The sequence below is a fragment of the Taeniopygia guttata genome, chromosome 3 (assembly GCF_048771995.1).
Source record: "Taeniopygia guttata chromosome 3, bTaeGut7.mat, whole genome shotgun sequence".
Lineage (NCBI taxonomy): Eukaryota > Metazoa > Chordata > Aves > Passeriformes > Estrildidae > Taeniopygia > Taeniopygia guttata.
This window is the reverse complement of record NC_133027.1, coordinates 86,945,062-86,960,088: the sequence shown is the minus strand read 5'-3', so window position 1 is coordinate 86,960,088 and position 15,027 is coordinate 86,945,062. Positions and strand designations below refer to the sequence as shown.

Here is a 15,027-nt window from a genome sequence, read left to right as displayed (position 1 = left end):
AGACCTGTCCTGGCTGAAAGGTTAATAGGGGGTTGGAACAAGTCACAGCCCATGTGAGAACTTCATAGTTCTTCTCAAGTACCAATCTTCAGCATCCTTACAGGTCATGGTCTTACCTACCCTTGCTTTCAGGAGTGTTCAGCTGCTTCATGAGCAGTGGCTAAAATGCCATTCCTAGAGCACATGCCCTGGGGAAGGAACCAGGTTTATTCTGTGGATTTAGGATGCAATACATCATCTCTCTCTGGCTTCCTGCAAGGTAACCTTGCATTTAAAGTGCTATCATCTATATTTTAATTCTGTTTATAATCCCTCATGCAAGAAATGTGTTTTAAAAGCTTAATGCTCTCTAAGCAGCCTCACCTGTGAGAGACCCTCCACTGTGTGTGTGCCTTGAGTGAGTGCAGGTGTGTGACTGTTCATGGACAGGTTTTATGCATTCAAGGACCTCCTCTTCTGGTACCAGGATCCCTATGCTGCTCACTTCCTGGAGTTTTAACCTGGCTGTAGTGTCACAGACATTTAGGTCTCCATGAACCCTCAAATTTTAGCCAGTTTCAAATGGTGTGGCCAGCAAAAGTGCTGGACATAGAGCTGAGGCATGAAGCAGCTGCACACCACCATCCCACAGCAGCAGGTTTGACAGAAGATGAAGCACAATGAATATTTATTCAAATTTTTGCAACATTCCCTCCCTTGGTCGTTTCAGTCCTCAGACCCCAGGAGAAAGTGCATGCATGTTCCCATTCCTGCCTTTAGTGGGGTGTGCTGTGTCAGGTTGATGCAAGTGCAGCAGTCACAGGGTGCTGGTCCTGCGCTGACATGGTTTTGTTTCCCCCTTTGGTCCTTCACTGACATAGTTTTGTTCTCTCCCTTTAGATTAGAGCGTTAATGCTCTCGGTACTGTAAAAGCCACAGGTAAGAGCGATGATTCCCACAGGCCCCTCAGCTGCTGCTATAGTTCATCAGTAGCAGTTCTCCTCGCCCTCCTCCTCCCTTGCTGCCTTTGCTCTATGTTCAGCTCTGCCTCCTGTGCTCCATGTTCAGCTCACACCTCCTCTGCCTCCCATGCTCTGGTTCGCCTTGTACCTCCCATACTCGGCGTGCAGTTCTGCCTCCTCTGCTCTGCGTGCGGTTCTGCCTCTTGCACTCTGTGTGCGCCTCCTGCGCTCTGCATGTGGTTCTGCCTCTAGGGTGCAGTTCTGCCTCCTGCACGCAGTAATGCCTCCTGCAATCCTCATACAGTAATGCCTTCTGTGATCTGCCCACATTAATGCCTCCCATATGTGGTAAAGGTTCCCACAATATGTGTACAGCAATGGCCCCAATAATGCCTCCCACAATCCGTGATCTGTGAACAGTAAAAACTCTGTATGTGCCAGGTAATGCCTCCCGTGATCCACATGGTAATACATCCTGCGATATGTGCCTGGTAATTATTTTTTACTTCTAAGCTGCTTCAGCTTGTCCATTTGGAGAAAACTATTATTTTGACCATCTGCCATTCTGCCTCACTGCAGGAATGTCAAGTACAACACCTCCCTCGAAGCCCTTCCCTCCCCCATGCTTTTCTCCCCAGCCAATAGCACCACAGGTTTTGTTTTAATCCAAAGTTGACAGTTCTCCATTTTTCACAGAAAATGCCTTTACAGGCTAAGTCACACTTTCCACCTTTTTAAAATGTGCTATTTCCCCTCAGTCACTTTTCTCAAAGAACCAATCTGGTAAGTAAGGGCTGTCTTTGAGATGCAAACGCAGGACTGCAGGCAGTCTGAGGGGGTTCATAGTTCGGGCTGTGCTGCTGCTGTTCCACTCCTGCTTTCAGTCACTCAAACACCCAGAGCTGCTCAAGCAGAAGCACAGGTTAAACCTCACCTTGGAAGTGTAGCCCAGAGCCAGGGTGAGTCTTTGTCCTCAGAGAGCAGCTGAGGGCTCATCCTGCTGCCACACTGACCTATGGCCATGTCCCCACCTGTCCTGTAAGGACAGTGCCCTGTTCACCTGTACCCAAGGGCTACCTCAGCCATGGGCACCTTCACCCAAGGTCCTGGCTGTGCTCTGAGGTATTTTGCGCATGTTAGGGATTTACCTGAACTAGGAAGGGGAAGAGAGGATTGAAGATTTGTGGCCTGGCCACAGCTGAGAATGGAGTCAGTTGTTGTATTGGAAGTAGGTCTATGCTTCAAAACACAACTATCTCTTTGGAGGTTCAGAGGGCATGCCAATGGTGCCAGCCTTCAGAGAGGGTTCAGAACATTCCTGTGCTCTCCCTGCCTGATTGCAAGGTTGTTCCTCCCTCCTACTTTGTGTTTATAATAATAAATAAATAAATAAAAAACTTGTGTTTACACCTCAGGAAACAATTGCAACATGGTTTAAAAAATAGTGTTTCCTTAGGGAGCTGATGAAACACTGTTCCTCTGGGAAATGCCTTGGGAGAGGGCAAGTCCTCACGACCAGGGCAGGGTGTGTCCCTCACAGAAGCTCCACCTGGTTTTGGTCATAAGTGTCTCATTTAATGACCATGTGTTCACCTGTTCCCCTTCAGACAGCCTGGGGAGGCCTGGCCTCCAGGGAATAACCAACAGGTGACTTCACTCAACAACAAAGCATAACCCCACCATACCCACAGCCCCCACAAGACCCTTCCCCAGTGGTGACCATAACCACCAGTAACAATAACATAACTGTATACTGTTATGTAGTGGAAGAAATAGTGATCCTTTAGGATTTTCCCAGAGGTTAAGGCACCTTCCTTAAGTGAGAGAAGAGTTTTGTGCCAGCCCTCACACTGGGAATGCTCATTTCCAGCTCTCTGTAGCAGGCCAAATACACAAGAACAGTTTAATGGCACACAGCAAAAACCAGTTTTGTATTCCCCACACAGAACTGTTTTATGTTAAAGCTTCAAGTGAGCAGGATAGGAGCTTCTCACCTCCCTCCCATGGGGCTGTTGGGGCCCTGAGAGCCATCGGGGGCTGCAGGGGCTGTGCAGACCAAAAAGGGGTAATGCTGGGGGGCTCAGTGCTCACGTGGACACTGTTGGCCTCTCAGGGCCTCACTGCTCCTCACTTCTGGGAGCTGGCAAAGAGAAATCTCTTGATTTCTCTGGGAAGCGCAGTATGGCAGTTCTGCTGCCTACAGCAAATTCCTCCTCTGGAGGTCAAGTTCACCTGAGTGATCCCCAGGAGAGACTGGAAAGAGGCGAGGGGAGGCGCTGCACTGTGTCACACGGTTATTCTGAGGACACAGGCTGTTTTGTCCTGACCTGTGTTTTCCTTGCTCACTGTTTTCCAGGCTGCCTCACCACAAGTGCAAGCGCTGACCTCACTGATACCACTGGCGTCGAGCTGGTGGAGCCGCTCTCGCCCACGCTGCCATGTGCCTCCAGGAGCAGGGTCTCCGGGATGTTCTGCCACTCTGCTAGTGCCCTCAGCAAGATGTCCACCTGAGGCCCTGGAGAAGAGAGCTGTGGCCGGGGCAGCCCACGGCACCTGAACACAGATGAGAATGGGCAGTCTGGGTGAATACATCTTGAAGGGGCCAGGCGAGGGGTTTGCTCTGTGAAATGGGCCTTCCCCAGTCTGGTCAGACATGGCTGAGGGTTGGCTGTCACCTGTGTCACCTTCACCACTGCTCTGGCACCAGGTGAGCAAGGGCCCCAAGCCCCTGGGTGCAGGTGCTGCAGCCAGAGGGCATGAACCAGCACTGAAACTAGTTATTTAATGTACCCTTAGAGCATTGCTTTAGTCATTCCAGGCAGCACTTACCTGTGCATTAGGAGATTTCTTTTAAAGAGATGTTTTCCTGTGATTGGCCAGGTAGCAAATGTTCCCTGCTGAAGCACAGGTGGATGAGGGAGGAGCTCTCCAGTCGGTGCTGTCCCACTGCGGAAGTGCTGTGGCCTTTCTGTGGTGTGTGCAATGGCTGTGCACTGGAACTGCTCCCTAGAGAAACAAAAATAAGCAAATCCCTTTTAGAAGAACAAAAGCCACACTCCTGCCATGACCCCTTCCCAGCACAGTGTGAAGAACTGGGTAGCCTCCTCACCTTGTCCCAGCAGGCTGTGACCTGTCTCTAGCCAGAGTACAATACAGGTGAAGGCTTCTGAGGATGTAGGGTGTCCTCCTGGCACCTGCTGTAGTGAGCAGAGCTCGTATTGGCAGTAGCTGGTGTGTTTTGGTTTACACGTGTTGAAGGTTGATGGGGTGAAAATTTTTATAGTTAAATCACAAGTATTTTAAAGCAACAGAAATCTGAGATCCAGCAGCCATAGAGCCCTGTCCTGCTGCTACTTGGTTGCTCCTGGGCACACACACGCACACCACCCAAAAGAATGGGAGTTGCTTTAAGTAAAGAGATTGTGTTTTTTGGGAAATGTGCTGTTGGGCCCCCATCTGTTTTTGCACTTACACTTGGTGTTACAGCTGTCTGTCTGACCCTCCGAGTGCCAGCACCTGGCCAGAGGCCACCCTGTGCCTGTGGGGCACATTCCAGCCACGGCCAGTGATGCTGAGGCAGCCCTGGGGCTCTGCAGTGTGCTCTGTGCCCAAGGGGCAGTAGCTCAGCCTGGTGCCTGACAGGAACTCACCTGGTGCAGCTGCAGGAAGGAACCTTTGTCACTGAGGGCTTGGACAACTGGTTTGATTTTCTGCCTTACAGTTGGGTTTTGTTTTCTGTTGATTTTCTGTCAGTGAAGGAACCTAGAAAATAAAACATGCATTTTAATTTATTTTACATTCAGGGCTGGACAGGCACAGCTGTCTGGCATTTAAGTTATCCAATAGCTGGTCTGAAACAATTTCAAAGGCATCCTTCTGAGTAAGGAGCCCTTTCTCAGAGCAATATGTACCTCTAATTCAGGGCAGGATTAAGACATCAACGAAAATAATGTTTTTCTGATATCAAAAAGCTATTAATTTGTATAAATTCTGCTGTGGTTTTGCACCCTGAACTGGATGACAAAGCCACTCTGTTACCCCTCACAAAATTAATAAATCTTTGCTCACAATAAAATTTCTCCCCAGAGCAATAAAAGGCAGTACCTGTGTGGTGTGTGCGGCAGCAGGTGGGAGGTGCTGGGGCTGGAACTCCAATGACACTGGTGGTGCTACTGGGCCCGGCTGCTGCAGGTGCCATGGGTGTGCAGGGCTGGCTCACAGGGGACAGGTACAGTCCCTGCTGGACGTGGGTTCTGCCCCTCTCTGCTGGGCCACGGCTGCAGGAACAGCTGCCAGGTGCGGAGCAGGCAGTGGCGTTCCCAGACCGGACTGCTCTTGACAAGTTCACACCACGCGGTGACTGACACAGGGGCACCCAAGGTCGTGCCCTGTGGGCCCCCACATGACAGCAGTGACCTTTGCCACCCTGCAGAGTGGCACCTCCTGCCAGCCTGACCCTGCCCACGGTGTCCAAGCACAGAGACAGACTTTTGGGGCCCCCAGAAGCCACTGTCCATAACCTGCTTCCCTGCAACATCTCATAGCCCAACCATCCGCATTAAAAACAAGAGGTTTTTAGTGGTGATTTTGTACTCTACAGCGATATTCTTTAAGCAAATCTGGGGGGCTGCACTCAGCCATAACGATGTCTGAAAAGACAAAGGAAATCTCCTTTCCTTTGCTGAAGAGCCACAGCAAAATCCTCTCCTAAATTGCTTTCAGGTGCTCTAACCAGAAATGGAGAGTTAATCCAGCTAGCTCCAGATAAAGCTACCTTTGCAGAAGTAACTGTGCACACACTAATGAGCTGTTGGGAACCTGGCTTCCACCTGCCTTTCCCAAGGAGGATCACAGCCCAAGGCCCAGCACCACCACCCTCGAGTGAGTGGAGAGCAGGCTGGGGCCAGCTGCTCTGTGGACCAGGGGTGACCACTCAGGGGCTGCACTGGCAGCACTCTGAGCTGGCAGTGCCCCTCACCAGGGCTGGCACAGCCATGTCCCCACTGCCCTGACAGCAGGCAGGCCCAGGGCAGGCTCTGGCTGAAGGGCACACAGCTCCCGCATAGCTGAGGGCCCAGCACGGCCTGGCACCGGCACCCACGGGGGCTGGGGGCACTGGGGCAGGACACAGCCACAGCCAAGGGGCTGCAGTGGTGCTGGCAGAGCCGGTCTAGCATGGGGCAGCAACATGGGCCCAAGACACCCCCAGCTCTGCACCTATGGCAGCAGCTGCAAAAATGGCATTAAAAATAATTTACTAAATTAAATAATATATAGACTAGTTTATACTTAACACGGAGTCTCAGAATGGACTGTGTTGGAAAGGAACTTAAAGCTCATCTCATTCCACTCTTACCATGGGCAGGGACATCTTCCACTATCCCAGGTTGCTCCAACCCCTGTCCAATCTGCCTTGGAACACTTCCAGGGATGGGGCAGCCACAACTTCTCTGGGACAACTGTGCCAGGGCCTCCCCATCCTCACAGCTAAGAGTTTCCTTCCAATAGCTATGCCTTTCTTCAGCTTTAGAAGGATGCCTAACATTTTTTACAAACATTTGTATAGGTATTATCTTATTCCTACACCTATTAATATGCTCTCTTTAACTATAGAATATATGTTAGGGATCTTATCCTATGTTCTATATACTGTATGCTACAGTATTTCAAAATATATATCTAATATTTGATGTTATGCATGTCTATATGTTTCTAGTAGCTACAGTATATGCTGTAGGCATTAAATACAAACAGATACAATGTGTATATATTATTACATTAAGGAAAATATATGCAATCTGTGATCTATAATCTAGGTAAAATACAAGATATATAATGTGATATGCATTATATATTATACAATGTATTATATAATATATGCACTATATATTTTATTCTATTAATACCAGGTTTTGAATATTAAATATTAACTATAAAGGTGACAAAAATTTGTTATAGTTTACATAAATACAACATATTACCTTTACATTATACATGCATATCTACATATGCACACATCCCTGGGATGTATTTTAGGTACATATCATGACACAAACTGTAACATTACTTTGCTAACTGTAATGTTAAATGTGTGCAAATACATGCAGTATACTTTTATTTAAAATGTATGTAAGAAAGTAATATAAGTCATATCAGCAATGTATGAATTCTATGTAACATGATATAGTGAACATGTAATATTTGGCACATGTATGATGTGCATCATGGAGTATTCAGTGTAGTATATAGATACAGTAACAGTATTTCAGACCATGATTGACATGGATGTATATTGGATATGCCAGATGTGCACACATATGAGCACCTATGCTGTCCTCCACAGCACACAAATCCTGGCTGCAGAGCTGACAAAACCTCCTGTCAGACAAGAGTGTTTCAGTACATCAACACTGATAATGTATCAGTAATTATGTATAATGCATAGATGATATTATGTTCTGTAGATAATATACTTAATATGCATTGTCTAAGTGGCAATATATAACAGACATATATTAGTATCTATTGTATAATACAATATGTTTTGATATAATACATGTAATATATTGTTACATGTGTTATTACCTACATATTCTGAAATTTACTTACATAAATCATCTATATTGAATATACCACTATAAAAGGAATATATTTTTTACATATATTTTATCACAGAATCCTAGAATAGTTTGGGTTGGAAGGGCACAATATAGCTCATCTCATTCCACCCTTACCATGGCAGGGACACCTTCCACTATCCCAGGTTGCTCCAAGCACCATCCAACCCAGCCTTGGACACTTCGAAGGATCCAGGGGCAAATGCAAAATATAATTTATTGTATGTAATAAATTCTGATTTTCTTCTGTGTGTGTGTAACTAAACCAAAACCTCCCAGCTCAGACACCCCCAACGGTATATCATTTTGTCATTGAACTGGTGTTGCACTATAGGTAACTTCCCTCTAAAAAACTGTAAAAATGAGCCAATAAAAATATCGTGGTTCCATATCCTGAGAAAGCAGAACCTGTTTTAACCTGCAGCTGAGCCATGCTCCTTCTCTTCCCCCAGCCCAGTGCCCATGGCAGCACAAGCAGAGCCTTTACTCTGGTTAAATTCTCCCTGTCACTCACCTTCCCCATTGCCCAGGGAAGGCTGAAAAGCCTCAGCAAAGTGGTACAGCACAAGACCTAGGCAGGAACAGGCTGGGCTGTTGCATGCCCTCGCCTTCAGAGCTGCGAGGGGGCTTTATTAGAGCTTAAAAGCAGTTGTTCTTTTTTAAGAGGAACGGGTGGTTTAACTGGACGTGGCTGTTTCAAATAATGTTCCAATTACTGTGTGAGGAGGTTGCACTCCTAGGAGAGTTCCTGTGTTGGTGTGGGGCTCCCACTGCTGCCACTGTGCCCAGCTCTGCCTGGTTTCAGTTCCTGGCTGCCTGTTGAGGAGAAAACAGCATGGTCAGAACAGCACTGGGGGCATCCCAGTACTTGGATCCAATGGCACAGATAAGAACCAAGCCTAGCAGTGTCTGGTGTGGAGCTGGTACCACAGGACAGGCCACACTTGGCATGTCCCATCTCAATGATTAATGCATCAAATGTTGCCAGAGGCAGACCTTTTGTTATGTGGATTGTAAGTGACATTTTATTTAAACCATTTATAGCCCTAATGAGGCTTCTTACCTGCATGGAAGGATCTGAGGTGTTTAATGCCATTTGCAAGAATGCACCTGCAAACCCAGATCCTTCACCAAGGGGAGCTGCCTGGGTGCTTCAGGAAACTGCTGTCACACCCAGCCTAAAACACTCACCACAATCTAGCACTCCTGACCCAGGAGCAATGGGGCAGGAGGTGTGTTGGCACCAGCACACCACAGCACCCTGTAGTACCCTGCAGGCATGGCACACCCCAGAGAAATACCTGTGACTCCATGAGCCATTTCCCAGCTCATCAACAGCAATACCTTTTTTTAAACAGGCTCGTGTTGTGTGAGGAAGAGTGAAATCCAAGGCAAAAGCCAATGTTTGCCCTCTTTCTAGGCATGCCCTAATCCCATGGGTACCTCCTAGCTGCCCACCCCAGAAACAGACCAGGAGGTGCTGGGCAGGGCCCCCCAAAACCATGAGCTGTGCCTAGCTGTGTTTCCCAGTGAGCGCATCCAGCAAGGCAGCTGACAGATGCCTTACTGCACTGATGGCTACAAGGGATTGTGGTGTTGGTACCAAAACTTGGAAAAACCTTCCCTGGGGACAAGCATCCTCCAGAGAGTCTTCCCCTGTGGGCAGGAGCAGCTTGCCCCAGCTCCCCACCAGCTCTGAGCCCATGGGGCAGGGATGGCATCCATGCTGTATTTCTCAGGACCCTGCAGGTTCCTCTATCTAATCTCCCAGCTCCTTTCCCTGTGCTCACAACATTCGGTCCCAGACCACATATTTCGCTCTCAGCATGCTCAGAGAGGAGGAAGGCTCTGGCACAGCAGGGTAACCCCTCTGCCTGAATGCATAGATTATGAGCAACCTCTGCACCAGCTGCCTCCACTGCATCATATTTGGGACAGGATCAGTGTTTTCCATGGTGCCCAAACCTGTTTCTACTAGATGCACTGAGAGCCATCAGCAATTGATTTGTTAGCTGACAGCAGGCGGCTTTGTTTGCGCAGTGCTGGCTGGCCGTGCTGCCAGGTGGCCAGAACATAACACCTATCAGGCAACACTTTCATTCACAGGGTCTGCTACTGAGAGCACTCTGGGTTCAGCCACACTGCTTGGCCCCTGGGACAGCCACCAAGCTACACATGGGCTTGGAACTTCACAGACACAGAGCAGGAGACAGAGCCCAGCAGAGGCCCAGTGCTTGGGGCCTGGGCAGTGGGACAGTGCAAGGCAGGAACTAGTGAGGGGCAAAGACAGATCCATCCCCAAAATACTGTCCGAAGGATATTGGTGTAAGTGGGAGGCTTTGTAACCTGTCACAGTGGTGCAATGCCCTTCACTGCCAGGTGGCATGAGATGCAAAATGGTAGTTGGGGCTCACCCTCACAAAGAACCTCTCCAGAAACCCCTTGAGCAGTCAGGGCTCAGCCTCACAAGGACCCAGTGATGCAGATGAGGGGAGAAAGACTGCAGACAACAAAGGCACAGCCGGCTCTGCCAAGGTTGCTGCAGTCCAAGGGATGTCAAAAGCAAATTACGTCCCTTTTACAGGATGCTCGTGAACAGAGCCATTTCCAGTGTACTCTGCTGTCACCTCTCCTTACTCCTCCCCAACACAGGAGTCTCCACTAATCACCGTTTCTGCTCAGCAGGAGATGCAATACGTCAGTGCCGATGGTTACCCAGACAGTTCAAAAAACCTGGGGAATTCTGGTCCTCAGAAATTTCAACAGATTCTTAGCAGGGCAGACATGGATTTATCTGTCTATTAGGAAATGGACAGCGGTATGAAGCTATTGTTTTGTGGCCTGCTGGTGCCACAGGCTTTGAGCACAGATTTCAGCAGGGACACTGCTGTGACCGTGTGGATGGAGCAATTAGGCTTCTCTGGAGGATGTGCCAGGCATCATCTGGAAATGGTGTCCAGCGGCCTGAGAGGACGGCCATGTGTGTTGGCAGAGTCCCCTCAGGGAGCAGAGAGCCCGCTCCACAGACAGCTGCAACACCATCCGCAACAGCCCAGGATCTGGGGCTTTCCAAGGCCAGGGAAGCCAGGAAAGGCAAAACTGCACCTCTTGCCAGGCAGGCTTTGCTGCCTGTATCTCTGGCTGTGCTCTTTTCCAGTGTATTGATTTACAGCTAAAACCACAGCTTTGCCCAGGCCTGAAGTCAGCCCTGGTACTACCAAGTTAGTTTCCGAGGAATCAAGACAACAGGAGCATATCCATACACTGGTACTGTTCAGCCTAACTGAACAAAAAACAACAAAAAGCCTCAAAAAACCTCAAACAAATCTTTCTCTAGAAAGATGTTCTTTCTCTACAAGCTTTCCTTTATCACAAAATAGAGCCAGTTCCTGGGAAACTTTCCTCCAGTAAGCTCAACCACCTGCCTTTCCCACAGTGAATCAGGGTTAGGAGTCTTTAGGTGAGAGAAGATAGCAGGAACAGGCTGGAAACCTCTTCCAGGGAGCCAAAGTCTCAAAGGCATTGCTACCCCAAGATGGAGCAGCCCCTATACCCACACCAAGCCCTCACATCCCCCTGGCCTTTCGTACACCAGTTTGGGAGCAGGGATTTGCTCTTGGGGCTGCCAAGCAGATTTGCATGCTGTGAAGTTGGCTCTGTACCTGGTCCTGCTGGCAAAGGGGGAGATTGTATAGGTGCATACAACACCTGTCTGTGAGAGGGGTTTCACAAACCCAGCATGCACCTTTCCCCACTTACACAGATTTTGTAACAATTCTGATCAAACCCATCAAGATTCCCACATACAAACACAAGCCCTGGAGACAGATCAATCTACATAGCTATGTATACATCTATATATATATACAGTTATTGAAGGCTGCTAGAGAAACCCCACTGCAGGGCACAAAGGACCAGGCAGGAGCTGGCTCTGGCCCTGCCAAGAAAGCAGAGAAATGCCTGGCCTTCCTTGCACCAGCTCCACAAGCCATGGACAAAGCAGGATGCTGCAGCAGCCACGCAGCAAACAGCACAGCCCTCATAGGCAGGGATTTCTACAAGTTCTCCACTTACAGGTGCTGCTTCTCCTTGAGTTATCCCTACAACACCTTTCAGGGAAGGTACCTGGCAGCTTTCCCAAGCAGCAGAGCACAGGGCAGGCTGTGCCCAATGGTGGCTAGAGCAGGGGCAAGGCTGGGGCTCCAGCCCATGGCCAGCCTTTCCCCAGAGCAGCCATGCTGTATCCTGCTCTTCTCCCTTTAATTCCTTTTTAATTAATCTCATCAAACGGTGCAGAGCAGGTTGGTGCCTATGGAGGCACCCTACCAGCTGCAGTGTGGAGCCGGGTGCCAGCCCACCCCCCACCCCACCCCAAGCCCCCAGGGCCAGCCCAGCAGGGAGAAGCAGGAGGGATGGGGGCATGCTTGAATTTGAAAATATTTTATTTTGAATAGTAAATAATTATACAGTTGAAACAGTTCTATTGAAGCACTCTATAAATAGCTAACAGTTAAGAAAATAATGTGTGTAGAAAAAGAGATTGCATCTAAAATTAAGAGCTGTTGGTTGCACGGGATAAAATGGTTAAGATCATGTGTTATTCTAGGTATAAAAGTTAAAACCTTTTTAGCAGATCCCTTAAGAAAAAAAGATCTTCTAAAACGCACAGTGAAATGGCAGGTGGGGAGACAAAAAAGCACATTAGAATATCTGCAATCAAATAATATCAATCTTCATAATTAATATAAATAAATAACGAATAAATAACATAATTACTCAAACCAACATATACAGATAGACAACTCATGAGCTACCTTAGTAAGGGCAAACAAACAGAAACAGAAAGTTGGCATGTCACAGTTAAGGCAGTTTCTACAGCATTTTCTGGAGACCATCAACAGCAGAGTCAAGGCATTTGTGGCTACACTAAAGTAAACGCTTGTTTCTCTCAAGCAGTTTGATCTGTTCACATCAATAAAAACAGAGCAAAGGAACAAAATTTTTTTAAAAAATTAAAGTAAGAAAAAATTAAAAATAAGAGAGAGACCCGGGGAAGGTAAGTGTAAAGCCAGATTCCAGCAGGTCACAAGCTGTATTAAAGCTAATCGTGTGGCGGCCCCGGGGGAGCAGCGCGGGGCGGCGGGGAAGGCACGGGCGGCTCAGCAGGCAGGGCGCAGAGGCACCTGGAGCAGGATGACCTGCCGGTTCTCTGAGGGATGGCACTTGTTGATGTGCCGGGTGAGACCGGGAGAGCTATAGAAGGTGGCCGGGCAGTACTTGCAGGGGAAGACCTGGGCGGCGTGCAGGAGGCGCAGGTGCCGCTCCTGGCTGCTCTTGCTGGGGAATGTCTCCCCGCAGACGGGGCAGAGGCGGCACTCGGCGGCAGGCAGCTCCTCGGCGCTGGGCTCCGGGGCTGGTGCGGGCACCGGGACTGGCGTGGATGTCGGTGTAGCGTGCCCCAACAGGTGCTTGCGCAGGTAGGCTTGTCGGCGGAACCGCTTGGCGCAGCGGGGACACTCGAAGAGCCCCTCCTCGGAGCCCGCCTCCGAGGCTCCGCCAGGGCTCGGTGTGTCCCGCTCGCTGCCACTGCCACCGCTCGCCTCCTTCGTTGTCTCCTCCGCCGGGACCGGGCCTGGGCCCGCGGCCGGTGCCCGGCCCGCCTCGGGGCCGCTCTTGGTGGCGGGTGGACGGGGTTTGTGCCAGCGGCGGTGGGAGGCGAGGTTGGCGGGGCAGGAAAAGACCTTGTCGCACTCGGGGCAGCGGTACTCCACCCGAACGATGCGGGAGCAGCGGTGCTGCGCCAGCGCGAAGGGGTCCCCGTACTCCTCCTTACAGAGCTGGCAGATGAACTCGCCCAGCGGACGGGCGCAGCCACCTCGTGCCTTGGCCGGCACCTCCACCGGGCCCTCCTTGATGCGCAGCCCCAGCACGGGCGAGGTGGTCACTTCGTCCTCAAAGGTCAGCTTGCGGATCGCCTTCGTCTTCTTGCCCGACTGGGCCTTCTGCCTCCCAGGTTCGGAGGCACCCGGCAGGCGCTTGGCGGGCAGCGGGCGGCCCGAGGCAGGCGGCGCGGCCGGGGCGGGGACCCCACCGGGGCCGGGGTGGGCGCCGGGCGGCTCGGCGTGGCCAGCAGCGGCCCAGAGCTTGAGGTCAGCCGGGGCGAAGAGGATCGGGTCCATGGTGCCGGGAACGGCTGGCGCGGGGAAGGACTCGGCTGAGACGGGCGAGCCCAGGCTGAAGCCGCGCTCCAGGTATTTGTCCCTGCTGACGGGCCGCGTGGGGCTATACAGCGCCTGCACGGCGGCATCGGGCGTCCCGAATGGCACCGGCGGCGGTGAGTCCCGCGGCAGGGGCGGCGGAGCGGCGGGGCAGGCGGGCGGCTGGGCGGCGCCGGAGGGGAGCGGCGGGCCGGCGACGGCCTCGCGGCAGCAGCGCACCCGGTAGGACACGGGGGTGGGCCGCCGGCTGCGCTTCACCAGGAAGCCCCGGGGCATCTTCGCGCCGGCTCCGGGCCGGCGGCAGCTACGACGGACGCTCCTAGCTCTGCCCGCGGCGCAGCCGCTGCCGCCTTTAAGCGGGCCGAGGCCATTGTTCGGGCCGGCGGCGGGGGGACGGGCCAATCAGCGGCGGCGGCGGCGGCGCGGCCGCACCTGAGCCCGGACCGGCACACGCCCGGCCCCGGCCCCGGCCCCGCCCCCGCCCGGCCGGCACGCGCGGTCTTTGTGTGCCGCCCCCCGCGCTGGCAGCGGGGCCGGCAGCGGGTGGTGCTCTCGGGCCGCCCGCCAGCGAAGGCTGCGCCACCGGGAAGCTCGGCACGGAGCACCGTCCGCTCTCGGCGGGTGGACTGTTTGCGGGGGCGGCCGCACCGGGGTGCGGGGAGAAGGGAGTTCGGCGCACGAAGAGGCGAAAGTGGCGCTTGTGGCAGCGGCGGCACAGAGGGGATGCCCGCAGGGGGTACTGCCCAGCGGCGGCAATAGGTGGCCAATGACGGGTCTGTCCGTGCGGGAGGAATAACGAACAGGTCATAAGGGCCTGGCCGAGCCCGGCAACCCTGCGAACGGAACAACTCCGTGCTGCTGCGGGGTCAGGGCAAGCGGAGCCACAGCCCCGGCCCCGTGGTGACCGAACCTGTTACTCTAACCCGAACGGGTCAGGCCCAGTTCCCGGTACAGGCAGGGACGGCGACGGTGGCGCACGGTTTCAGCGACGGGGAACGGACAGAGGGTCCTCGCTCCCCGCGCTCCCGCACGTCGCGGTCGGTGTCTAAGCAAACACGCCCGAAGGCCCCGAGGATGCGGCAGGTGCAGCCGTAGTGGGGAGAGCCCTGGGCTGCGGCCCCGCTCCCACAGCCCTTTGTCCGCGGCGGCGCGGGGTTGCGCGCGGAGGGTCGCGGGGCCGCCCCGCAGGTGGCGGGACCGGGGGGAGAGGAGCCGCCGCCAGGCCGGGGGCGCGTGCGGGCAGCGCCCTCC

The 15,027-nt window shown here is 52.2% G+C and overlaps 3 protein-coding genes across 12 annotated transcripts in view; 1 reads left to right on the top strand and 2 right to left on the bottom strand.

The window, feature by feature from the left end:
- The window catches only part of RALGAPA2 (Ral GTPase activating protein catalytic subunit alpha 2), a 96,227-nt gene extending 91,190 nt beyond the window's left edge, over positions 1–5,037 (top strand). For 4 of the 9 annotated variants that reach the window (XM_030268642.4, XM_030268639.4, XM_072927321.1 and 1 more), the window contains one exon: positions 3,298–5,037. In XM_030268642.4, coding sequence (XP_030124502.4) covers positions 3,298–3,452 — 155 coding nt within the window. In that variant the 3' untranslated portion in view covers positions 3,453–5,037. Of the gene's footprint in view, positions 1–132; positions 919–3,297 lie in introns of all 9 variants that reach the window. The other 5 variants (XM_072927326.1, XM_030268643.4, XR_012055185.1 and 2 more) reach the window with 4 other exon arrangements.
- Positions 5,038–6,807: 1,770 nt separating this feature from the next.
- CFAP61 (cilia and flagella associated protein 61) overlaps positions 6,808–15,027 on the bottom strand; it is a 91,796-nt gene continuing 83,576 nt past the window's right edge. For both annotated transcript variants that reach the window (XM_030268635.4, XM_072927329.1), the window contains exon 27: positions 6,808–8,374. In XM_030268635.4, coding sequence (XP_030124495.4) covers positions 8,295–8,374 — 80 coding nt within the window. In that variant the 3' untranslated portion in view covers positions 6,808–8,294. The remainder of the gene's footprint in view (positions 8,375–15,027) is intronic.
- Positions 11,983–14,064, bottom strand: INSM1 (INSM transcriptional repressor 1). Its single transcript, XM_030268638.4, has one exon. The coding sequence runs from the start codon at positions 14,050–14,052 to the stop codon at positions 12,718–12,720; it is 1,335 nt and encodes a 444-aa protein (XP_030124498.2). The 5' UTR covers positions 14,053–14,064; the 3' UTR covers positions 11,983–12,717.

What these genes read in the sequence shown, in the direction of transcription:
- INSM1 (XM_030268638.4), bottom strand. Translation starts at nt 14,052, where the DNA reads ATGCCCCGGGGCTTCCTGGTGAAGCGCAGCCGGCGGCCCACCCCCGTG.